Below are 27,389 nucleotides of genomic sequence, written 5' to 3'. Positions count from 1 at the left end.
TTCTTCCTTTGGGTTATATGCAAAGGTTAGATACACACTATTACTAGTTATTTTAAAATGCAAGAAGAATTCTTGGCAAGAAGATGCAAAAGTGATAGACAACCTCAAATGATGGCAGCACTGGCTTGCATGAGGCTCATGCTTGCTTTTATCTTAAAGCCTGCACTGACTTCTCTCTGGTGTGGTAGTTGGGCTCTTACTTTATTTGTTGTTTAGAGCCTACAAGGAACACACTGACCACATATTTTGTTAGGTTGAGCTTTTAAAATACGATTGGCAGGCTCAGACACTGCAACACGCAATAGTAGTGCCAAAGTCCAGAGGCAAGCTAGAGTGGGTGCCCTTCTTTGTTTTTCATATAGTTTGAAAAGGGTTTTGCTCCTGCAGAGTCACCAAACGCAAAGGCAAGACAGATTCTGGTTTTGTCTCTCCACTAGTAGGCTGGGATCATAGGATTCATGGCTTTAAAGAAAGCTGTAGTGGAAAACAGCAAGTGTGCTCTGAAAGTAGCAATGTGTTCAGAGATTGGTTTGAAAAAAAAATAGTAGTAGCTTGGAAGTTTAGTTTTGGGGAACTTCATTTTACAATCCTTTACATCTAACTTCATAAAAGGGAGAAAGAAGTTCTAAAAATATCTTCTTGTGTTAAAGATTAACAGGAGAAGGCCATGACATCTCTACTCTGTGTATTATTTAAGTAGCTATTTACCCGACTGCGTATTGTATGAGACAGACATAGGCCTACAGGAAATGAGAAAACCCTAAAGCAAACCGGAGAACTTCCATTTCTTCTACAGCTTTGAAAGCTTTAGGGTATATGACTTACTAATGGGTAATTAAATTTTCATTCACAGCATGTCTTGTTACTTACTTTCATGGTTACATTTTAACTTGGAATACTGACGCAGTAGTATAGCTAAAACAACTAAGACTCAGAGATGTGTCATTGTGTTACCATTTGAAAGTCCTAGCTATAGAAAACTGTAAGAGTGATGCACAGAAATGAATGCAAAATGCTGTTAATCATCTGAATGGTTAGTATTGGGCAGTGAAGCTCTTCTATGTTAGAGACTGTTTAATTCACCTGTGTGTGTAAGCACGTCTGTTGAGAAATCAAGGTTCTCAACCTGTCTGCTGGTCCTCTACTGCAGCTCCAGTTGGGCAGACAAACAACTCTGAACATTGCCTGACGTTGCATTCTGTGAATCAGCAACGCACATTGATAAGAAAAGAGAAAATCTAGGGATAGGGCAAGCTCCTGCCTGACTTCGTTACTGGAGTTATTGTACATTTACGTTCTGCCTATATATAGTGCAAAAATAAATCTTTATCTCTCAGATCTTTCTGTGCAGCCATTTGTACTAAATGAAGCCTATTGAATGTTCAGGTCATGCTTTCTGGGGTAATCGCTATCTGACAATTTTGTATGCTGCTTAGAGGAAAATGTCACTTATACTAGAAGTTGTTGGTAATAACAAATCTCAACCTAAACTGAAAGATAGGAATTCTTTCAACTCCATAACCAGCTATTTGAGTTCCAGATAATTAGATGTCACGAGGGAGATGGTGATAATCTCCCAAATTTCTGAACCGCCTTCTAAAAGTAGATGCTGAAGCATGTGTGTAACAAGAACTGCTTTACTGGATAAAGCACTTTTCTGTTCTTTTGGGGATAGAGTGGTATTTCTGTATGTATTTTGCAAAAGAATGAACTAAGGCAAAGAGAAAAAAGCAGCTGTGAAAGTTCATGTAAGCCATTAGTATGGCTGAGAATAGGAGCTTGTGAATTTTGTCTTGCAGCTCTCTGCTCCTCCTGCTAGGTGCTAGGCCATGTTTTCCTACGGTAAGCTGACTTTTTCCATCCCGCAGATGTGCTTTAGCATGCTTTCATTTTCTTGCATTGGATGGTTGGTTTGGTGGTTGTTTGGTTTGGTTTGGTTTTTGGTATTTTTTTTTTTTGGTATTGTTTTAGTAATAGTTTCTCTGCTCAGTAATAATAGTGAAAATTGCAGCTTCTTGAATAAGGACTTAGAGAAGCCATATCAAAATCTGTAATATGCATTTCTGTGTCTTCAGTGGAGACTCCAGAAGCATTGCCACTCCCATCTAGGAAATTGTTGAGTTGTGTACTCTGTGCAGAAGACAAGATGGTTATCAGTTAATACAGCCCACATAACTTATCAAATGCATGAATAGCCTTTGTGGGAAGAAGGTAGAGTTTGTTCTGCTTTAGCATGCTGGTTACCTCTCCTTATATCTAGGAAAACGTTTGCCCAGGGTGAGGTAAAACAAAATGTGCCGGGCCTACCTAACAATCCTGCCACTGGAAAGAAGATATCCTGGACTTTTGATTCCCGCCCTGTGGCCCAGCCTTCTTCTCTGTGGTAGCTGTGATGCTTCCTGGACCACAGCAGTAAGCCAGCTCAGCTTATTGGCCTAGAAGAAATGTAGGCGCTTTCTGCAGGATTAGTTTGCTCTGAGTTACTGCAGTCAGATAAGCTACAACCAATGCAAGAGGGGTAGAGCCACAAAGGGAAAAGGATCTTCTTTCTCAGCTGCAACTCTTAGATCAGATATTTCAGATAACAATTTGGTGAAAGCATGGGAAGAATCAAAAATGCATGGCCAAATTGACAACAGGTGTAAAAGGAGCTGGCAAGCTAAGAACGTGTTCCTGTAATGATGATGTATCTGACAATTGCTCATTGCCCCTCGCGAAGGAGCAATATTTCAAGCAAGATTAAAGTGACCTCTAGCAAAGCTGAAAGAAGCTCCTGTTGATAGAGATGCTGCCTCTGAAATATTTCTACACCCTGCTAGGACTCTATCCACTACCCCAGGTACACACATCTTAGGGGGAGCTTTATTTTTACCCTGCTATGTAACTAGCATTATTTGATAAATTGTCATTTTTGAAACTAATACAGAACTAATACCTTTGTGTTTAGTTACCGTAACTAGTTTATAAATCTTGATCCTTGAAAATTACAAGAAACTGGGTTTTCATAGGGCCAGACTCTTGCAAAGAAATACCTCTCTTGAAAAGATGTGCTAACTATCAATTTACACATTGCTGACCCTGGCTCTTCCCTGCCTGTCTTTATTTTGGAATCACCAGCCAGTTTATCACCTTCTTCCCCCGCCAGTACATTGGCATCTGAGAGATGCCATTTACAGCATCCCACATCCCTTAGAGAATCACAGGTTGCATCAGTCGAGCCTTTTTCTTGATGGCCTCGGTTTGCAAATGCAAGCACTGAAAGGAAAGTGCTGACCATGAAGCCCCCCCACCCCCCACACGACTCAGTCTTTCAGGCTGGTCAGATGCTCAGCAGGTTGATGCATATGCTACCTTATGGTACTGGGACCTGAGGAAATGGGACCCAGAATCATTGGTCGGTGTTGATGGTGTTGGTCTGATGCAGTGGTCCAGAATTGTGATGGAGCAGTTAGTGCATTTTTGATGAATTGTCCTATGGATTTAACGTTGCCTGCTTTCATTGTGTGCAGGGCTATCTTATTCTGTCCCTCAGAGGCTAGGATGATATATTTTCACTAGGTCAATCATATTGTAGTTGTAAGAATTTCTGAAGATATCATATACCCTACCAGGAGGCATTTTGCTAGCAAACTGAAAAAATATTCACCATCTTAAAACAAATTGCCATTAATATAAGCAGACAACAATAGTGTTTGAAACCCCACAGCATTTAAACTGCTATGTCTTTACGTTGTTGGCTAAATGTCTTGTGTCTGTAGTTTGCCTTTCTAAACACTACATTGTGATTTATTTCTAAAGAATTTCTAGTTAAACAAAGCTGTCTACAGTTCCTCTTATGAACAGAAATAGTATGTGCAATTACAGTCCTGTTCTTTTCTTCTGTTTTCCTTGTATTTGTTGGTAGGACATACAGTTGTGATTATGCTGGCTATCCTGATTCCAGTGTGATTAATTTAGTTTATGGTTCCTGCAGTTGGTGTTTGCTATATGGGCTGTCCCAAACATGTGAGTGATTCAATACTCAATATCTGTAAAATTTGTTTACAGTTCCATAAGCCAGCTCTCAACAGTTAAAGTATTTCCCCATCGGGCCTTGCAAATTAATGTTCTGTTTTGAACATGAATGTGTGAGTCTGTTCAGCTAGGCTATATTCGGATGGCAGAGTACCATCAGACATTGTGTTACGGACTGTGATTTAGAATAAACTATCTCATCTGAAAGATATTTCACTTTGGCTATTGATTAAACTTTGTCTTTTAATTTCAGAAGTGATAAGTATTATTTTTAAGTTAGGAATGAATATTCCAGGTGGAACATACCTTCCATAAAACTGGAGATTGATTGCACTCTAGCTCTGTGTAGCTTGGTTAGTTGGTTCACTGATTCCTGCTATTTGTGTTGATTTGCTTCTATTTTGCTCTACATACTGTCGAATCGTTCATATTTCTCACGAATAGCAATTAAAACAAAAGGTAGAGATAGGATTTATTTGTATGCAAATGCATTATCGTGTCTGATTGATGTAAGTATGAAATACCAAAATATCTGACAAAGATATGAAAGGACTGTGTGTCTTCCTCTGTCAACAAGGGAGCTGATGCTAGTAATTTCCCCAAGTTCCACATGTCAAATCTACAAGATTTGAAGTATAAATGCCTATTCCCCGGCTGTATTTAGCAGATAATACTTTCTTCTATGTGAGGTTGCATTTTAATGCAAAGATGCTGCTTACAGATTTGATTTTAACTTTCCTGCATGAAACTGCTTAATTTTTAATGTTGTGTGATAATTCTTTACTGCCCACAATACCAGTTTCATTCACTGTTTTCATGTCCTGTTCTTCCTGATGGTGCAATAAAGCAATTTTTGCTTCAGAAGTGAAGGTAGGAAGCATACTAATTTGCAGCTGGTTGTTTCTTTTTATTCCCAGGTGGTTGGAAGAACAACTGTGGCTCGTTTCAGTGCAAGAAATGATAACATAGCAAGACCAGATAAGTGTTCTTCACTAATTAGATGTGATGAAAGCACTGCAGTAAGTGCCACTGCAACACATTTAAAGCTTGTGACACCTCCCAGGATGGATTTGGAATGGTACCAGGTGCCCGTTACCAATTTTAGAAACCTCTTCCCACTACACAGTACCAGACTTGTTCTCTTCAAGCTGAGTACCATACTGCACAGGTGCTGGGCTCATCAGTGGCAGCTGGCACATCCCTGTAATATGTTCATAAACAAGGTCTTTCAAGTGGTGGAGGCTGAAGTAATTGATAGAACTTTAAAACCTGTTACAGAACGATTAGCGGAGGTAGGGAAAGAGAAAATTACAGCATGAAATGAAATCATGGTTCCAGACCTTTCCCAAGAAACAAAAAGCTCTATCTTCTGCCAGTCTCTTTAGAACATGTTTACCTTCTCAGATTCATTGAAATTAAATGCTAAATGCATTTCTAAGCTGCTAAAATGAATTTTTCTGTAGGGGACATTGCTGCAGACTGCCATATCTAAAGACAAAATCTAGAAGTATTACTGTTGTGTAAAACATATCAACCTTTATGCTGTAGTCAAGGTGAAAGTCTCAACATGCTTTTTACCAAAAGAACACATGAAATGAAAAGATCATGTGCAAGCTAATGACTAAATCTAGTCAATAATGTCACTTTCTTTCCTGGTCTCTGCCAAAACTTTTTCTGTGTTTAAGATTTTTCTTTCCAATATTGGATATTTAAGGATGTGAATCCTGGGAAGAACCGCAGAAGGGTTTGTACCTCTTTTCAATACCTTGAAATTGGTGTTGAAATTTTTAAGAAGGTTTTTAATGAATCTGTTTCTTTGCATATTAATCTTGGTGATCTGTGGCTTTAAAAATCCATTATTGTGGGAATGTTGCTGCACATGTGTTGCTAAACAGAATACAAAAACCCTTTACAAAAGGTAAGCACAAAACCTTGCCTTGTTTTCTAACGTTTCAGAGAACTACCAGTAGACCTTCCCTAGTAAAGCCCGTTCACATTTCTTTTTTTTTTATCAAATTTTAGTTTCCCAGGCAGAGTTTGTTCTATCAGGAAATATTCATAATAAAGTAATCTGGTGGGGGGCCCCACTTTGATACAGATTTTTGACCATCTGTTGCCTAGCGGGCAGGTAATCCAATAAAAGAATAATTGGAATTTTCCTTGCTGAAGTCTCAGAGGAGCCCTCAGGAAGTCTAACCTTGCTTTTGACCTGTTGGGTTTGGCTTTTATTCAGCAGACTTTCGTCATTTTCATCTTTTTTTCCCCCCATTGAAAAATGAATCTTAGGTTTCATGGAAAATAGCTGTTGATACAAGAGACATGTTTCATTACTTATGTTAACTGCTTGCTAGAGATTGATCTAAAAATATGATGCTCTGGTTTTGGATAGGTATTTCTAGAAATATGCTGTTATTGAGAGGTCGGGGGAGGAAGGGGGTGCAAAATCCCAGCCCAAGATGAATCCTGGTTTGATTGTAGTTTAACTCTTATAGGATCATAAATCTAGGATAACTCTGAGGGGACCCAAATTCTAGTATACAGACTTCAGGTTTAGAAAAAAGTTTGCTTGTTAATTTGTTTTAAAGCTAAAACCAAGCAAACCTAGAAATGCACACACATCTTTTGACTACTATCTGTGACAGAACTGAAGCCTAAATGCTTTCTCACAGAGGCTTAGCAGACTTCTGTCTACTGAATGTGCTCACATATTTCTTTGTTCCTGCACTGAGCACTGTCTGAAGCCATGCACACACAGAGCATGAAGTCTTTAATGACACTGCTCCAAAAAGCATGATTGAAGCTACCAGAACTCTGAGAGAACACAGGTCCAGCCCACACAAACCTCATGGCAGGTTTAAGGTTTAGCTTGTCATAACAAAAAGGTCCACAACAAACAGTTTTGTAGGTACTGTGTAGCTTACAGTGGGGCAGTAGGGTTTAAAAAATCTGGTTTACTGTTCACACAGGGTAAGTGGGAAAGGTCTGCCAGCTGAATGCCTGGGGAGCCCAAGCTTGTCCTACAGACCACGTGTCCTTTCTACAGGCATGTTTAATAGCCCTGGAAATGGAGTATGTGCCTCACCTGGAGTCCTGCCACCTTTGTCTCACACACAGTAGGTCCCTTTCTGGTGGTGAGCAACATGTGCTTTCACGTAGGCTGTGCAAGAAAGGTCTAACAGTTCCCTTGGGCTGCTAATGTATGCTGCACTCACATGTAATGTATCCAGGCAGGATTAGGGAGATCAGTGTCTGGCTGTGGCATGAAAGAATGCTATTGTTTTTCACTTAGTTATTACCTTTTGAGCTGTATTTCTCTCTGACTCTGGTTGAGAAGAGATGTTATTGCGAGGACCCCTCACTAATAATCATCTGACGTGTGGGAGGGACCGAGTTCTCTACTTTATCTTTTGGCTGAATTTGGTTCCCGTGCAGTGGATCTGCTGTTTGTGTGGCTCTAGTACAGTGCAGCCTTTTACCAAGAAGCATCAGTACCGACCAATTCCTTAGAACCACTGGTGTGTGAATGGGTTCAGCATTACCATCACTGCTGTGCAGTTGTAAGGTTTTTTCACTACTTTAAATAGAAACTATAGGTAATAACTGGCTAAAACAGCAGTCACTGTAAATTATCAAATGTTACTCCTTGCTAGCCTTCCAGTTTGCCCATCCAGCTGTAATCTTTGCATCAGGTTACATGGTGTGATGAGTGAGACATGGAGTGAACCTTGTGGTGGAAAGTAGTGTAGAATATTGTGTTAGAATTAGGAAAGTATAAGCACTCCTCCGGGTTGATCCTCAGTTCTGTCTAGTTTCCCTTCAGTTTATGGAAAGTCCTTGTATGTTCTTGAGTGAGCTGTGGTTCCGGTAGCCTCACGGTGTTAATATTGTCATCACTCATCTTGCATTGCTGTGTTTGAGTCGTGATGGCAATTCAGAAACTTTACTTTAGAAAAGTGAAGGTCTTCATACAAAAACCTGGAGCCCATCAGAAGAGGAAAAGCTTTCTGTATAGGGAGCTATACTCTTAAGATGCTCTGGCAGGGCCCTGCAGAACATGAATGCAGGAGGTGATGCTAGAGAAGTGCTGTTAAATTCAGTTTCAGACTCCAAAAGAAGCTGAGGTCTGCCCGATTTCTTGGTCCCAAGTCGGTGCATCTGCAGTAGTGTCTTGGTTCAGGTCAGGCATGCAGTGCCACAGCAACTCCACAGATCATTCCCACTTGTGGTTCATACTGTGGTCCAGTCTTGTAGCATGCAAAGTGGGCTCCTGTTTGATTGAACAAAGCTGAAGGAAGCAGTCTTGGAGAGCAGCAAAGTGCACCTCACCTGTTAATATACATCCAGTCTTTGTGAACAAAGTAGAGCAAATCTGAAGTTAAACCCTCACTTACAATGATGACCTTAGCTCCATGCAACTAACTGTTCCACTCTAGCACAATAAGTGTAGATGTATAATATAAACAAAGTGGCTATACAATTCTTACTCCCCTCCTCCATTTCTTTCTTCCATTGCTATACTTTACATTCCAGTAGTGAAAATAATTGGTTCTGGGCAGAAACTGGCAGATACTTGATCCCTTAAGTAATATGATCAAATACAGCTTTTTTCATAAAATTGAGATGAAATTTTTAGAATAAGACCTCAGCTCCTGTTTCAGCCAAACTATTTTCCTATTTTAAAGGACTCGTTTTGTTGACAAATCAAACAGAAGCATTTGTTTCATCATGGCACTTTTTCTCCTACTGGCTCTGTAGAGAGTGAAGGGTGTCAAAATTATCACATTTTTAATAGAAAATTACCATCCATGAACAAAAATTTTCGATCTCTCTCCCTGCATTGGCTTCAGTTCTTCTCTCAGGCATTGAAATGATAACAGGGTACTTGTACTGCTTTGTTTTGTCACTTGAATTTAATTGAAAAATGTTTTTAACACGTGTTCTTATGTCAGTGTTTGTGGATTATGAGAGTAGCGAACTCACAGATGGTGCATGGTGATGCTGTTTTCATCAGTCTTCAAGAATGTACATTTTTTTTTCTAGTTTGAAAATAATTTCTAAATTTTCATCTCTATGAAAAAAGATTAATAAAAAAGATTAATAATAATTCATATGAAAATGTCAGAATTTGGAGACAGAAAATTAAAGGTTGTTTGTGCTTTATTGTCAGTTGTTCTTAATGTTCAAAGTGGCAACAGTTCCTCTTGTACATAATTGATACAGGAGGGGAAAAAAAAGGAATTGTAAAGACATGCCCAGGACACAACTTTCACTTTTCCCGTCTTCTTCCTATATATAGAAATGTACAGCAACCTTGATATCATACAGGGTACAGAAATTTCTCCTAGAATAGAATTAGCCTGCTTTGGCAGCTAGGGAGGAACCAAGACAACAACCCTCTTAACGTGTTTCCTCACTCAAAAGAAGAAGAATATTCTTTATACGTGCCTTGGACAAGAAATGGATTACTGATTAACATGAATAATGCAAGGATTTCACTGACAGAATTTTGGAATTACAAAATCATCTTTGGAATTTGGGAGTTTCCAGGGCTGCAAGGCTGCAGAAGCTGAGAGTGTATCACTCTAGAAACTTGTAAGTGGACTTAGAATAGCACGTGCACGCACAAAAAGACACGAGTTATCATTATAAGCAGATGGTACTGCATTTTTTCTATAGCTAAAAATAAATAACTAGATGCACAATGTATGTATCAATTTGATGTCCGTTGGTAAACTCAAGTGAAAAGCCCTAATGCACTCTCAATTTTCCTTGCATAATTAATGGCCACAGGTGAGCCAGCAGGGTGCCCTCGGAGCAAAGAAAGCTGATGGTGCCTTGGGCTGCATTAGGGGGAGCGTTGCCAGCGGGCCAAGGGAAGTGATCCTTCCCCTCTGCTCAGCACTGGGGAGTGCTGGCTCCAGGTCTGGGCTCCCCAGTGCAAGAGGGACGTGGGGCTGCAAAGATGATGGAGGGGTGGGAGAACCTCTCCCATGAGAGAAGGCTGAGAGGGCTGGGACTGCTCAGCCTGGAGAAGAGCAGGCTCGGAGGGGTCGCCCCAGTGTGTGTGTGAACATCTGAAGGGAGGCTGCAAAGATGACGGAGCCAGGCTCCTTTCAGTGGCACCCAGTGCTAGGACAAGAGGCAGTGGGCACAAACTGGAGCACAGGGGGGTCCACCCGACCACCAGGCAGCACTTCTGTGCTGTGGGGGTAACAGAGCCCTGGCACAGGCTGCCCAGAGAGGCTGTGGGGTTTCCTCCTGGGAGATCTCCAAAAGCCGCCTGGACGTGGGGCTGGGCAGCCTGCCCTGGGTGTCCCTGCTGGGGCAGGGGTTGGGCCAGGTGGGCTCCAGAGGGCCCTGACAGCCTCAACCCTTCTGTGATCCTGTGAGAACATATGAAAAAATGTGAGGCTGAATTTGTGACTGGGAACGTAAAAGTATTTCTTCGAAAGGGAATTGTAGCATGTGCACGCTGTTGGTTTTCTCTCCTGTGCAGCCACTTTTAATGGCAATCTCCATGATTTGTTTTTTCCTTTCAATGTGCTCTTTAAACATTTTCTCTTTGGTGATTGCTATTTTAAAAAGGGGAGGAAGAAAAACAAACAACCAAAGAGGCAGTTTAATAGTGATGATGCAGGTAGTGTATTGATTCTGTTGTCTCTCGGTGCCCAGTAGCATTTCACTCTCTTTCTCCTTCCACCCTTCAGTTCATATTTACTGTCTGACTTGTATTTTGTACTGAAGTTGTAAGCTTCTGGGGCAAAAAAAACTTTTTATTTTGTTTTGGTAGTACAGTAAGTATAAAATGATTGATAAGAATATATACTGGTAAATATTTATTTTATGTAAAGTGATTTCCCACCAGAATTGCTATCCTATCCATATATCCAGGTCAATAGGAGCTCGTGCAGACTAGACTCTACATGTGGGATTCCCAGAGAAGGCATGGGGACCGGCGTGGGGCTTATTGCAGGAAAAGGGATAACTTTTCAAGGGGCTAAGAATATAAACAGAAAAAACAAAACAAAAAAAAAAAAAAACACCTGGAATCATTACTCCTTTTGCTCTTGGCATAAGAAACTTCTTTTTTTGTCATACTTTTTTTTTTTGTCATGCTTTCTGATACCTTAAGTGGATACCTTAAGTCTGAATATGTAGCCATAACCTCTGTCACTCTGGGTATTTAGGGTGATGCATGTCACATCACTCAGGATGGGAATTAAACCTGAGTGGTTTGCTAGGTTTGGAGCAAATTGGTTTAAACAATTCCAAATATAAAAAATTGTAAAGCGAGCTGCTCCCCTAAATAGTGTGGGGAGTATCTCTTGCTCTTCTTCAAACATTTTCCACAGCTTTATTCATCAGCCTCCCCTTTTCCCAGCATCTGTGGATAGAGTTTCTAGCTCCGTTTCATTCTTTGGATGGGTAAAAATATTGTTTCCTGTGTAGGAACAGATGTGATAGACTACATGATTTGCAAGCTATAAATGTTTTGGTGTACAGCTGTTCTGGTAGAAGTTGGTTTCGAAGCTACCTTTGAAAATTGATGCCTGTATATACGTGCTATTGGGTTGATATCTTGGGTTCAGATGTTCCTGACAGCCATCCAAATTACTCATACAATCAATCTAGTTACAAAACTGACGGTGTTCAGTTCTTTCTTGGTGCAGCAGCTGACATTAGCGAGGTTATTATATGAAGCAGTTCTTTCTGAGCTAACTCCAAACTCAGCTGGCAGGACGCTGGTTGTGAGGAATTAGCAGTCTTGGGCACTGATGACTGATGGCAGCAAAAAGTAGTCTCAGAAGGAACTGAAATTGTGTACGCACAGTAGGTACATGCAGGTCAGTATGTTGGATTCTCTTTTTGTTTTGGAAGAAGTCCCTTGACACACCCCTGTAATATCACGCTGAAATTGTAACTAGAAATTGGCAAAACAGGATTTGCTATTTTGAGAAGAGATAAGGTGAGAAATCATTGTGAAGAAGAAGTAATCCTCAACATTAATTTAATTGTTTAAATACTCTTTTATCACTTTTATTCTAGCAAGGTTTGAGGGCTGCATCATTGGAGGGAGCTGGAATAGCACTGAATCTAATCACTTTGGCTGGAGGTTTAAATCGCCTCTCCTGATGCTGTGTGAGGATGGACATAATGACTGCTTTCCTTCGTGGCAAAACTGGTTTAAGAGGTTTCTGCCACACCCTTCATCACCTCCCTAATTACGCTGATGCAGCTGTTTGAGGACAGCATTGTACGCTTTAATTAGTGAAATTAACTAGGTTTCAAACAAATTTCCTTCTCACTTTCCCTCATTTTTTCCATGCAGATGGTTTAATTAACACAGTTTACTGCGCATCTTCCTCCTCCTTCTTCCAGTGCACACAAAACCAGTTCCATTAATGGCTCAAATGAGGAGGCAGCAAAATGTGACATCCAGATGGATTTTCTCTGCTTAAAAATGCCCATCATAGGGGTTTTTTTCTCCCCTTCTCTTTTCAGCCATGTAGGGTAGCTTGTCTCAGCCTGGCTGGAAATCAGAGTTCTCAGGTTTGTTTAGTGAAATGGTGTTGGCAACCTCTTTAATTTTCACTCCTGCTTTTTCACATAAAACTGTTTTAAATGTCTTGTTTTAATGGCTTTGCTGTATCTCAAACCTGACTAAAAGTTCTGAAAAGTCCTTTGTAGCAGCACAGCACTACTGATTTGCACATTTTTAGCTATGGACCAACTTTCATGTCTTTTATAAGTCTTTTGAATTCTTCTTCCCACCTGTGATACAGGGAAGAGAGGCTTACACGCAATGGTGTGCTAAAATGTTAGAGATGGCAGATAGGCAGGTAGTTAACTGAAGTTAGTCACTCGTGTCCTTCCCAATGCACACCTGATAGAAATAGAGAAGTCAAAATACCTTCCCTGAAAGACAACTTGGTTCTCAGCAGATTCATTGCCATGTAGAGATATACTGCATAATGTAGCGTGTCTTTGGAATTGCTTTCATTCTGTGTAGTAGATGACTTTTGCCTGCTAATTTATGGCCCAGTCAACTGCTTGACTTTACATAAAATTCCTAATCAGCTACTTTAATCGTGCTGTTGATATGAATTCTGTAGGGCAAGTTTCTGATCACTGGTTACTGCTATGTTCCTCCTTGCAGCAGAAAAAGTACTTGAAACTTCTATGTGATCTCTCTGCCACATGGATCTCCCATTAGCTGACATTTCCCTTTTATCTTGGAGGATTATAGCCCAGTTACGAAGAAGGATGTATTTCACTGTTTAACACATGGAAAATGTCAAAGGTTTATAAAAACAACTGTGTAGAAATTACGTAAATGTAATCACTGGCCTCCATCATCGTCATATTCCAGTGAGTCACGTTATGCTTGAGATGAATGAAAAAGGCTTTTACATGACTTTAATATGTAGCACATAATTCCCTTCATCTGTTGGGGCGTTTGGAGATTGTGAGCAGACTTGAAAGGGCTGACTTCTCTTCAGGGATACTGACTCAGACCAGCAAAGGGATGAGTGTGTGTGTAGTGTTGTGCCACCAAGTTTGGGTTGGGTGTTATGACTCTGCCACCTGGACGTGCCGAGGACGGCCCACTCCCCGCCCTGAGGAGCTCGGTGCTGCCACGTGGGGCTGGTGGCGTTGCAATGGGTCACCTTGGGTAGGGGGACCTGAAGGAGCAGTGGCTTGGCAAAACACACGGTGGGAAGAAGGAGAACACCACCTGGCAGCAGCAGACAGACAACACAAACCCATTAGCTGGTGTTAACTGATTAGGTCATGAAGGGAGAGGCGTGAGCTTTAGCGGTGTGGGCTGGGATCTCTGGGCTGGCCTCGTTCTCATGAGAGCGATAATGGGCAGCCAGTGCCCATGGGTCTAACAGGGGCAAGGGAAAGGGACAGTCCTGCAGCCTGCACACACACCTGAGCTTCATCACCATAGCCTGGGAGAGGCTGGCCAGGGGAAGCTTTCTGAGGGCTGCTGTTCCTTAACAAAAGGAAGTCCGATTACTTAATGAGCTCCAGGAGGGACTGAACTATGAGGAGACAAAGCAATCATGATGATACAGAACTACTTAGCTTGGTCAAAGGCAGTAACTGAGGAAGATGAAAGTTAAAACACACAGTGCCAACAAGTACCAGGCTAACACAGGGTGGAAGAGTATTATGGAATGGTTGTACAAGATGCTGGGTTTGACATAGTCTGCTAGGAGTTGGATGGTCTTGTGAGCTATGTAGGGGCTCTGCAAAACAAACAAAATGTCGTGGCATATCAAGATGGAGGGAGAAAATATTTCTTACCTGGAATAGGATGATCTGAGTATCTCTTTGCAAAGTGATGTGACAGAAACAATTAGATATAGAGAAGACAGAAGAGGAAAATAACTAAAAGAGGAGCTCGCACAAGAGGGATATAAACCAATGAAAAGTGTAGAAAAGTCATGACCAAGCCTTTTTAGAAAGATACAAGAACAAAAGACTAACTTGAAAGACAGCAAATGTCAAAGTAAATAGTTTATTGAACGCATAATTGACCTGTATAATTCCCTGCACCAAGATCAATATAAAGAGATTTAAGAATTTTAAATAACTTTTAAAACTAAGCACCTTTGTGGATTATGGGGACATTCAAAATTACATCAGAAGAGATACAAATATTTTGTATATTTATGTAAACTTCTAACAGTTTTGAAGTCTTCTGAGTCATAAGAGAGTAAATGACTTTTAGGGAAAAAAATAATCCTCTTGTGTTAGCAGAACTGAAGCCCAGCTATGCATGTCCTGTAAGGTTTTGCTCTTTGTATGAACAATCAAATACCAGTCTGTGTCAAGATGCTGAGCTAGATGAACTGTTGATCTTATTAAATGTGGTAAATCCTGCTGGTCTTGTATGAGCTAGTTTGTGAGCTTCTTGAAGGAATGGTACCTCTAATCTATGAATAGACAACAGAAAGGATTATGCATGAATAATATGTTTTTATCTCTGGTGTCATTTTTCTTCCGCACTTGGGCAGTTTGTCTGAAGGTTTGGTTTTTCAAAGGTCAGTGCTCTTAAACAGGTGATTGTGGTGTGATGTTCAGATTATACACATGAAGATATAGCACACTGTAAATCTCGTCTGTCTTTATAATCAGTAATTATGAAATGCTGTGGAGATGCTACGTGGACAATTTAATTCTAGTCACCCATAGCAAGTCTATTCAACTCCTCTCTGATAGATTAAAGAGATGTATTCATTTTAATAAGCAGAATATAAATAGTTCCCTTTTTGTGAGCATCCTGTTCTCATAACAAAAATAATGTCTCAGGATTGCAATTGTAATGCTTCTGAGCATGGTAGTTCTGCTGAAAAAGGCACACTGCCATACGTTGTATTATCTATTGTTAATGTAGAACCAGCGTACGCTAGGCACTTTATGGAGGGATCACAGAAAGCCATTTCCCTGAAGAGGCTGCAGTGCAAGGAAGCAACAAACAGATGCAGGAGCAGAGATGGGAGGCAATCAAGTGCAAATGGCTGAAGGCAGACATGGAGTGTTGTCTCCTTCCTCGGATCTGTAATTTCTTGTGTTTTAATATATGGCTGTAGGCTCTTCGTTTTTTAATGACTTTTGTACAGCGATGGCTAAAGCATACAGGGATTGCTAGGAATAAGTCAGTAAGCAGTTTCATACTGGAAAAAAATATGGGCCATGTTCCTCCCTACCTGCTACAGCCTCATAAATTGTGACTGTTTTAACTCAAGATTTTCAGTGTAATTATTCCCAACCACTGACTCTGGATCCTGAGGAGCAAGCACATGTTGATCACTCTTCTGTTGCTGCTGGAAGATGTCATATTCTTACTGTGGCTGGCTGAGGGGAGTGTATAGTCTTTCCTTGGTCTGAAGCTATCAGCATTCAGCATTGCTATGCTTCCTGTAACAGTTAACAGCTGAGGGATACACAGTCCCCTTTCTAACCTTTATGTGATATGGCAGAGCAGACCTTGGAAGGTAGCATCTGCTTCACGCATCTCAGCTAATTCTGTGAACTGAGAAAATTTTGGTAAGGGTTAGTCAAGAGGCTGGTCTGAGCACCCAACTTAACCGAATCTTGTTGCAAACTTTCCTGTAGCAACATCTTTGATTTTACACTTTCCTTTGAATCTGGGTGCATACTGTGTAGCACCTGGAGAGATGATTTGCCTGTCCTTCAGGAGTTATGAGAGAAGTGATAGAGAGGTAACAGCACCAGAACCACTCCTCAGTGAGAAATGAGCTGATCAGTGCTTGGGTCAGCACAGAGGCTGGGGTTAAATTACCGTCAACCTGCCCTGTGCCTAAAGAACTGACAAATGCATCAGGGATTTTTTAATTTTTATTTTTTTCTATGCATGATACAAATTTTGGGGTTCAAATTAGTAAAAACTTGGATTAATTGTACAGTTCAAGCGTACATTAATTATAAGAACCTGGAGCTTATAAGGGATTTTGTAGATCTGCAAGCTCAATTTCTGCTTGTCATGTATAGCTTCATGGTATAACACCATCCATAAAGTTACCAAGCTTCATCATAATTTGGTTATGATGAATAACCAAGGCTCCATCCTAAACATAGCTGTGTTCTTTCCCCGGTATTGTATGTGCGTGGCTGTTGCAAAACTCTTCTCTGAAGGTTAGAAACCTTTTTTCTAATTCCTAGATTAAATTTAGTTATGGCTACATCAAAACTATTTGTTTGTGTGGCAATATTATTCTTCATCTGAAACATTTCTTTTCCCTTGGTAGCACTTGTCTGCTGATGCATTAATAGGGAGATAGTATATCACTTTTCAGCCTCCATTCAGCTGTGTCAAGAAAGCCAACCACTTTTATCTTTCACTCGTGGAAAAGTTTCTATTCCTCTGGTTGTTTCAGTGACCTTTCCCTGTTCTTCTTTCAGTGTGAATTCATTCTTAAGCGTGGATGTAGAGAATGAGGTAGATTAGACCAGATGAGGTCGGCCCTATGTCTTAATCAAGTAACACATCTCTAGTGCTGCTTTAGTGAAGACCCCTTGATGTGATAAAGCATTGCAGTTGCTGTTTTCATGTTTGTATCACATGAGTCAGTTTCAGATATGCTACGATCAACTCAAACACACCTTTCCCTTCCTTGAAACTTGGAGATGGCTTCTTGTCACAAAATATTTTCAGAAAAACAAAGCTGTAAGAACCACAGGGCAGCTGGGCCATAAAATATCACTTGAAAATGAGTGGGATAAAATGTTAAGTGATGTACACAGCAAACAGCATCATAGTTACACATACGAAGTGATGGGATCTGCACAGATGAATACCTGGATACCTCTGAGGGGCAAGGCCCTACTGTTCTGATAGACAGGGCCAAGAAGATGTCATCTCAGTGCTCACTCGTAGTCAGAAGCACCAGTCAGATGTCCGGTATTACTAGGGCGGAGTAGATCAGAAAGTGGGAAGTGTTGGAAGTGTTCTTTGCCACTTTCTAAATCTGGTTCAGCTGCATCTGACATGCTCTGTGTGGTTCCGTTCTCTCATCTCAAAACACATAAAGCAATCAGAAGGTGAACAAGACAAAAGCCATTATGATTTTCAGGGGTTCAGAAGACTGAACGTAGATGAATTTTTGATAGTCATTAAAATTCAAATACAATTGAAGACTCATATCAAGTTAGCTAGTGTGGAGAAACTACATGTCATAAATTTCTTCTGGTATGATTTTGTGTGTTGGAATGATACAATATCTTGCCCTTCTTTCATTGTCTGGAAGCATCTCTGTGTCTTAAAAAAAAATATTCTTTTTCTTACTCTGCTGGAAAACTTAAAAGAGCAATACTTCTACTATTAAATTCACTAATCTAGAGGAGAAATATCTGGTGTTCATATAAGAGGGGTATTGCTCTCTACAGCTACCTGAAAGGAAGGTGTGGGGAGCTGGTGGTCGACCTCTTCTTGCAGATAACTAGTGATAGGACTAGAGGGAATGGCCTCAAGTTGCGCCAGGGGAGGTTCAGGTTGGCCATGAGGAGACATTTCTTCTCAGAAAGAGCAGTCAGGCACTGGAACGGGTTGCCCAGGGAGGTGTTGGGGTCACCGTCCCTGGGGGTGTTCAAGGACAGGTTGGGCGTGGTGCTTAGGGACATGGTTTAGTGGGTGACATTGGTGGTAGGGCGGTGGTTGGACCAGATGATCTTGAAGGTCTCTTCCAACCGTAACGGTTCTATGATTCCATGAACAGTTGGTTTCACAGGGGAGAAGGCAGAAGGCCCCCAAGAGCCCTCAGGGAACGTCTGCCTGCTCCAGTGCTGTGCTGGGCAGACTGGGTGAGTTCAGAAATCAACAGCGGCATAGCCCAGTTGCATTGAGTTCTGCCAGGCTTTCTCAAGGCACCTAGTTGCAGGAGCTCTGTAAAATGCCTCATGTACAGCACTAACGTAACCTGAATGAGCTAGCAGACTTGAGGCTGCAGAATTACTAGGGCCTGTCTGCACTTGCTTGGAATATCAGGGTAAAGAGCTGCAACTACAAACAAGATTTCAAGAGATTTCCCCTTCCTTGCTGCAATAAAAACAAATTTTTCTTGGCTGCCAAACAGAAGAAAGCATTCCTGGTTTATGCTGGCTTTACTGCTCTTTTCTGCACCCATGATTCACACTTAAAGCCAGGCTGTCTGGCAGAGTGTGCTTTGGCAGCATAGCTGCTTGAGCTGTATACAAGTGTAATTGCACACGTTTGTGGAATTGAGGTTGCTGGCCGCGATCAGCTTGTAAAACAGTGGATGCATTCCTGCAGTTGAAACAGATCACTTGATATTTCTGGTACGCAAATGACTAGGCAAAAATCCAACCGCAATGGTTGGATCCTGGAGTTTGGCTGTGAAAATATTTGTTCTGCTTTTAGGTGTTTGATGGGTTATCATCTAAACGCCTCCTGGGAATATGGAAGTGCACAGTGTGGAATGCTGATTTAAATGTTTTTAAGTGCAATTTAAATGCATTTCACAGAAGGTCTCAGAGTGTTTTACTACAAAGTAGATATAGGAACACTTTCCTGAAGTATAGATTGTCCCAGTAGATAAGGTGGGTAAAAGAAAAGGTTGCATCACTTTGTAAAACTTAAAAAGGTCAGGAGGAAAACCCAGATTAAAACTCAGATTTCCTGCCACAGGCTCCCTGCTCCCGAGTAGTCATTGCATTCTTCACCAAAATAAGCATGAATACAATTATGTTCACAATTCTGAAATACAAAAATATTTTTGGATTTTTAATTCTTTATTGCCAGTACTTAGGCTCTATTTGCTTGCTTAAAGCAGACCTTCTTTGAATAGCATTTATCAAGAACAGCAGAATTCAGATTTAGCACTAGCAAAGCAGTTCTTTATCTTGTGCAATATAGTCAATATCAAATAGGTACACGAGGGTCCCAGATTTATCTCAGTCTATGTCTTCCCTCTGCTTTGTTTCAGGTTATGGACACACAGTGCCTTTGTCTGATGGAGGAAAGGCCTTCTGCATCATCTACTCAGTCATCGGGATCCCATTTACGCTGCTTTTCCTGACAGCAGTGGTGCAGCGCATCATTGTTTATGTCACCAGGCGGCCTGTAATATACTTCCACATTCGCTGGGGCTTCTCCAAGCAGATCGTTGCAATCATCCATGCTGTAGTCCTTGGGTTCATCACTGTCTCGTGCTTTTTCTTTATCCCAGCAGCAATATTTTCTGTTCTGGAAGATGACTGGAATTTTTTGGAATCTTTTTACTTTTGTTTCATTTCCCTGAGCACCATTGGCCTAGGAGACTATGTGCCGGGAGAAGGCTACAATCAAAAATTCCGAGAGCTGTATAAAATTGGAATTACATGTAAGTGTCAAACTAACCAATTAAATGAGAGGGTTTTATTTAAAATAATTTAAAAATAGGCTTCCCCTATCCATTCCAGGGGTGGTGATTGCTTTGAGCCATCAGCTAGCAAACTGGGGTAACTGCTAGCATTGTAGGTAACTGCGTAAAGAGGAATGTTTTAAATAAGGTCAGTTTCTTAGTTAAGAAAGGAAAAGCTGAAAACAGAATTCCATTGTGCTAAACCATAGCTACTTCTCTCCTACTAATAATAGCAAAAACTGCTCACATTACTGTTACAGAGATGGTCAGGAGCATATCAGGCTAAGGTTTCACAGCACATCACAGAGTCAGGAGTTGGTTCATGTAACCTAAGGTCAACTCGTAAGGTGAGATGACAGACGGACAGAGGTGAATCAAGGAGCAGTGAGAAATGGGCAGAAGAGCTAAGTTTCTTACTCTGGTTGTAACAGAAGGTAGCTGAAGCTGGCATTGGGACATACGAGCTGTCAAACAGAGACAAGTAGACTGAGGTGATAACAAAGCAAGACCGTGAAAGTTAAATTTAAGTAGTTTAACTATGTTTGACACAGAAGAGAGGCACAGAGATCAGTGGTTTGATCAAGGAGTACAGCTGAGAAAATTATCTGTGTGTTAACATTCTGAATGAATATATTTTCTGATACGACATCAGTATACACAGTCCTGGATCAGCAGAAGCACTCATTAAAAGATCTAAACAGACAAAACAAACCTTTCATGTCAGGTATGTCTCTGTCTGTGCTCCTGTATGTGACCCAGCAATAATATAGGCAAAGTGTCCATTAACTTGTTTTTATGTTTTACCTGAAGAAAAATTGTGCCTTGAATTTGCATTCCTTGAAGCAAGGCCTTGAACTAGCCAAAAGAGCACTTTATTTTGTTCTCCTCAGTCTCCTCCAGGCTCATGGTCATTGCAGGCTTCTTCCTCTCCCCATCCTGTTTATCTTACCAGCAGATTTTAATGATTACCCTGCTGATTCGCAGAGTTGATTTGGGGATGCTAAATGATGAAGTGAAGAGTGGAAGTCATGCATAATAAAGGCCTCGTCAAAATTCTGAAAGCTCAAAACCATAAAAGAATATGTTGGATCAAATCCTTTCCCTCTCCCCACTCCCCCACCTGAAAAGCCAAAGTTTCCTTTTCTGGACAGAGATAAATTTTCAATTTCAAGCTATAGAATGTTTACGAAATAGATTGAAGGAAATTCTAAAAGGAAAAAGTAGGCAGTGATGTATTTTAAAACTGTAGAAGTTAAATAATCTACACTCATAACTTTTGAATTATTCTTTCTTCTTTCATGTGAACAATTCATGAAACCAAACAGGATGTATAAAATATTTTCTCTTTCTGCACCTAAATTTTCTTCAATAACAGTTCTGGAGTTCAGATCTGAAAATGCTGAATGATTGCTACAGGCTTTTCAAGGAAAACACAGGTCTCCCTAAATCAAGCGTTAATTAGCTGGACTGTGTTTCAGAGCTAATTAAAATTTCTCGGTGCAAATTTATAGATGCTTTTTAATTGACTTAGCTTTGCTATTTTCTCCCTGCTTTAATGCATAGCCCCATTTAATTTCATGAGGTAAAGCTTAAAAACAATTCATAAATTTTAGCTGTAGTGTTGATTTAGATCAGTACCTGGCATCGCAGTATTGATTTAACAGTGCTCCTGGAAGAGAGAGAGGGAGGAGTGTTATTTTCAGTGAATAATCTGCAACTGCATGTAAAATATTTCTGCTTTTTGGTAACAAAGCACTGTCCATGTGTAAATTCTAATAACTAATCTGTGTTCATCTTTCAGCACATTTAATGTTTAGCCTTTGGATGAACCTGATTTATTAATTATTATACATTTAGCTTCTGCTTGATTTAGTCATTGAAATGATAAAATAATTAAGTAGTCACGTTCCTTGTTAGATTGTAATGATCAGTAACAAGGATCTAATGAAAAACTGGGATTAAGAAATGCTTATTTTAACATCTTCCCCGAAATTCTGGATACATATGTTTCGAGTGCAAAACAAAAGATCTGCTAACCATACAAAACCTCATTTCCAAAAGTCTCACTCCATGGGAGCTAGCTAATACCTTTAAAAAATTAGAGTCATTATACCACCAAAGTCATGAGTGATATCATTTAAATAACACTATTAAGTTTGGATAGTTTCTATGTGTTAGTAAAACGCTGTAAATAATCTTCAAGGTTTCATCAGATACAGCAACTTTGTCAGGCTTTTAACATATCGGCAGCAATTTTACAGTAAATTTTATTTTTGTTTTTATTGGTTTTGCACGCGTTTCTAGTTGCTTTGTTTTTTAGAAGACTGGCATAATCTTTGGAGATGGCAGGTATGGGAAAAGGTAAAAAGGTACAGAGTTAAAACTGTTCCAGTCCCACTTAATCTGATGATAATTAAAACTTTTTTTTTTTGGTACCCAGGTTACCTGTTGCTTGGCCTTATCGCAATGTTGGTAGTTCTTGAGACTTTCTGTGAACTCCATGAGCTCAAAAAGTTTAGGAAGCTGTTTTATGTGAAGAAGGACAAGGAAGAGGACCAAGTGCACATAATGGAACATGACCAGCTCTCCTTCTCTTCCATCTCAGACCAAGCAGCCTCCATGAAGGACGATCAGAAGGCAAATGAGCCTTTTGTGACTTCCCAGTCTCCAACTTCCAATGACAGCTCTCTAAATAATTAATACAGGGGCATCCATAACATTGTTTTGGTGCACTTATGCTACTTACCATAAGAAATAGAATGCCTCGCATTTTTTTTCCTGAAAATATTGAAGCTGGAAGACTGTGCTATTTTAACAAGGATTCATCACTTCTGACATAGAAAAGACTTCTGGGAAAAATGTGGGAGCCACCCTGGGAATAGGGAAAGAAACGTAGGATGTGGCTGGGAACATTAGACCATTTTGCTTAAGAGATGAGGAGTTAGGAGTATCACTTTCAGAGGTGCCAGAGAGAAAAGCTTGCACAAGCAACTTCGTATATCTTTAGGAGAGTAGGTCTTCACTGACTTCCAACTCATTTAGTTGTACGCCCTATCTTGCAAGTGGGTGAAATAGCAAATTTTGGGATGTGCACTTTTGATTCTCACAGAAAGGTAGTCATAGATTTAATCCAAATGCACCAAATATCTTAATCTGGAAACAATTTCCAGAGCAATACATGTAGACCTGCTGGAGGCGAATATCTAGATCATCCCCCTATTGCCCAGTAACTTGCATGTGCAAACAATCACTCTAGGAATGAAAAAGCAAGGCTCCGTTCCCTCCTCTGCCCAGGCCATTTACATTCAAATTTCCTACTTCTGTAAAATATCCCCTAATAACAAGAAAAATGTCCTGAAGAGAGTGTGCCTTGAGTCTTCCATGCTGTTTTGCTTTGAAAAAATACTTTCATAAATTCTGAGAGGTAGCAAAAGCAATTAAAAAATGCTGGATGAGATAGAGTTTTAGGGATGGGAAACCAGCTGCATTTCAGTCCTTTCTCCTCTGAAATGGCTAGGAATGTTTTTTGTTTTTTTTTTTAGCTAAGTGGAACAAAACGAAAAAAATGAAATTCAGCATGTGCCATATTTGGCATAGTCATGCGCTTAAGGCATCCGTGTAGCAGAGAGCTAAAATCTTTTCTGCAAGGAAGGACTCAGCTCTGCTTCTTCCGCAGTCCAAGCTAGGGGTACTGACCTGTTAGGCATTTGGAAGAACAGAAGTAGTGTCAACTTTTAACGCAGCCCCTTTTTCTTCTTTTGGTTTTCTAACTAGTACTCAGAGCACTTTGAAGGAGAATGGAAAGTTTCAGGGCAAAACAAAAAATTTTTCAGTTTTTCATATGGCAAGAAAAAAGGAAAAATGTCACATTTGGTTCGGATGGAACCGAATTTTTTTCCCCTTGGGAAAAGTCACTAAAAAGTCAAGATCCCACTCAACTTGTGAAGCTGGAACCTCTTTGGCTATTACAGGAGAGGCATTTTAGTCCAGCTACCAGTCACTGTGCTGAATGCAGGGACCTCAGAGTGAATTTCAGGGAGCAGGAGATGAGACTAAGTGGACACAGTAGTCTCTCTTCTGGCCTTAAGTATCTATGAAATGGAATCTTGGTAATGCTTTGCAATGAACAAAAGATCTGGAGCACAAATAGCCATATTAGAACAGCCTCCCACATAGGAATAGTGTAGAGGAGAGCCTTTTCCCTGCAGTGCAAGCATGCCAGATTGCCTGTAATTTGGCTTTTAGTGTTTAGAGCTGAACAATATTTTACTGCAACAGAAAAAAAAATTGCAGCGTGTCTAGAATTAGCTCACAAGGGAAAATACTTGAAAGTAAATAACCCGAAATATTCTGTGTTTGAGCTTAATTATAGCTAGCATCAAACAGATTTTGTATCTTTACTGAAAAAACTTACTTTATGGTTAAATCGCTAAAAGTCTTCGATTTATATTTTTAGAAAACCAGAGCTAAAAGATTTTGGTTGTTTTGGGTTTTGTAGATTAGGTGAGAGCATATTGTGTTTGCATGTTCCCAGGAAAGTGGCTATTTTTATACTGCCTAAGTTAACACAGTTCTATTTATAATGAATGTTAACCAATATATATGTACATATATACATAAATATATTTATATACTGTACATATATCATAAATCACCAGAGTTTAACCAACTTAGGCACAGTGTTTTAGATTTGCTTTCCTAGGTTTCTCTTTATACAATGAATAATTGAAAACAGTGGCATTAAAATAGCACCGACATAAAATTAAGCATACTGTCTTACAAGAAACATGTATACTGATTTTTTTCAGTGAAATTCTATTGTTTTCAGTACCTTAAAATTCAAGATTTCTTTTAATGTCAGTATAACATTAAGCTCTAGAGGGTGTGCACAGATGCTAAGTGATATACAAAGATAATTTTGCAGTGTGTACACAATTGCGAAATGTAGACACATGAAGTGAAAGCACAGAATTCACAGTGGAAGCGATGAACTAAGCTGTGTACTGTGATATAGGTGAGTATTTGTTATTTTAAACTTAAAGAGTATGGCTTTTGGCTGCCTGCACTATGAAGTGGGGAGTATTTTTTTGAGTAGTGTGTGTGCGCGTGCACATACTGTGCAAAAAGCCTGTCTGCATTTGTCGAGATTGTGCATCCTTTAGTTAGTCTTCCTCACCATAAGGAGGGATGGTTAATGCCAGAGTGTGTTATCTAACCTTGATATTGATTGTAGCTTAGCATTGTATTGATTATTCCTATAGAAAAAAAAAAGCATTCCAAAGTGTGTTTGTTTTTGTTTCAGATGCTGATTATAGCAAATAAAAAATAGTGGCATAACATTTATCTTGTCTTTATAACCTAGCTACTCCAATATTTGAGGGAATCAATAAAAAACTCATTGTTGGTTATCAGTAGCACTGATCAAAATAATGAGTTTCAGTTCCTACTGGTTTTACATCTTCTTGCGAAGCCAACACAGAATATCAGAGCACTTAAAGCAGGCATCCAGATGAGAAGATGACAGACTTGCACAAGTACCTTGGTAAGAAATGCGTATCTTTCCTGGGAGCAAACTATGAAGCAGGTGCATGTAAACCCAATTGGAGAGCGTGGGTCATCAGTGCTGAAATAAAAGTTGCAAGAGGGAGTCAGAAAAGTGAGTAAATAACTCCTACAGAAAAGAAAATTGTTTGGGTCCTGTCATTATGTAACCACCCTTCTGTTTCCAATTGATCCAGTCACATATCCCATTATTAGCTTTATTCCCATGCTACAACTGACACTTTCCATCTTCTCTGTCTTTCAGTGATTAAATATAAATTTGTTTTATAACTATTTCAAGGGAAAGAACTGGCAGGCCATTTAGTTTCATGAAGGAAAGAAAATGGAAGAACCAGCTGAGTTTTGATGTCAGAGCAGAGTGATGGCCATGTTCGTCCCTCTGAGAACATGTCCTGTTCCCTAAGAATTTCTTCCTAAGGATTACCAATGGCATCTACTGCAGGTGAACACAAGACTTGCTGAAAGTTGAAATAAGTAGTGAAATGAGTAATTTTTAATGTAGGTAACTTCAGAGATTTGGGTGGTATGTGGCTTTAATGCTAGTACTACAGAAGTTAACTAGTTGGGGGGCTATGTCAGAGTAGTTACAGAAGAGCAGCAGTCCTGCATTACACTAAATGCTTGTCTAGGCCAGTATTTTTTTGGCCAAGAGCTGATATGTGTGGGCTCACGTAAGGAGAGGGCAAGCATGTAGTAACAGTTCCCCAGGATATTCTCCTGGTTCCCAGCAATGTGCAGCTCTGTGCCTATGACAGTATCTGGGAGGTACGGAGAGTCAACGCAGGCATGCTGTGTAAGACTTGCTACACTGATGTGTGTGTTCTGTTTCAGCAAGAGATTGTCCCGCACAGGATCAAATGAAGGTTTCCCATTTCTTTCCCACAAAGCAGCTGGTCTTTCAAAAAAGGCAGGGGAATGCCTTTTACCTGCTGTTACTTGGACATTGCTGTCCTCTGGGTAGATAGGAACAGAACCTTGCAACTCCACATGACCATTTGTTTTGTAGTCAGAAGTGAACTGAGATGAACCATAACTTGCTAAAAATATCACTGCCCCGATGCTATGCCATTATTATTCATTCTTCCAGATCTGCTTTCTGTGGAGGCTAAACTAAATTACTATTCCTGGAAGCAGTGTCATTCCAGACGTGCAAAAAGAACAGGGCTTCTCTTCTCTTCAGAGTATTTCACTAGTAATGGTTATCATTGTAGTGTGTATCAAGAAGCTCTTAGCCAAAAAGTGTGCATCTTCATGTTGCTTGCTTCAAACAGCAATTTTTGAAATCACTGTGACCAGCTCTATAAATTCACGTGCTCACTAATGCATATTGAGTACTCAATGTGCAGCATTGTTACTGTCAATGTTGTAAACCTCATCACCCCCTGAGATACCATTCTATCTGCTTTTTACTGTGCATTTCTTATCCCAATTACTTTCAGAGGCCATCATGTTGCCACTGATGATGTGTGCTGTGGTGCAGAGTTATTTCACCGGTCATGATGTGGATTTGTCAGAGCCATTGCCCTAGCTGACAAAGAGACTGCCACGCATGTGGAGTCTGTGCCAAATGACGGATTTAGGGAATGAGGAGGGAAAGTGTGGCTGGGGGCAGGTGCGCGGGCTGACAGCAGAGCACAGCGCCTGTCACGAGGGAAAGCAGAAATCAGAGCAGTTGTGAATGTCAGGGCAAAATCATCCCGGCAGGCTGTTAAGTGACCACATAGTTTTCACCAAGCTTCGTTACCTATTGCTGAGAGTAAGAGGAAAATACATCTGGAGGAAGGAAGGAAGAAGGATATGCCCAAAATTCATCTGAAGCTAAACTCAATGGAATTTTACCTTTTTGCAATTTGTTTATAATCCACAACTGTTACTTCAGTTGCACTGCATGTACCACAAATCAGGAGAGCAGTTTCCACA

The 27,389-nt window shown here is 40.2% G+C and overlaps 1 protein-coding gene across 1 annotated transcript in view; it reads left to right on the top strand.

Annotated features, from left to right (window-relative positions):
- KCNK1 (potassium two pore domain channel subfamily K member 1) overlaps positions 1 to 25,246 on the top strand; it is a 34,697-nt gene extending 9,451 nt beyond the window's left edge. The window contains exons 2-3 of the mRNA XM_048047219.2: positions 19,491 to 19,886; positions 22,348 to 25,246. Coding sequence (XP_047903176.1) covers positions 19,491 to 19,886; positions 22,348 to 22,607 — 656 coding nt within the window. The 3' untranslated portion in view covers positions 22,608 to 25,246. The remainder of the gene's footprint in view (positions 1 to 19,490; positions 19,887 to 22,347) is intronic.
- Positions 25,247 to 27,389: the final 2,143 nt, after the last annotated feature.

The sequence above is a fragment of the Anser cygnoides genome, chromosome 3 (genome assembly GCF_040182565.1).
Source record: "Anser cygnoides isolate HZ-2024a breed goose chromosome 3, Taihu_goose_T2T_genome, whole genome shotgun sequence".
Taxonomy (NCBI): Eukaryota; Metazoa; Chordata; class Aves; order Anseriformes; family Anatidae; genus Anser; species Anser cygnoides.
Note: the sequence above shows the minus strand (reverse complement) of the source record. Positions and strands in the feature narration are given on the sequence as shown.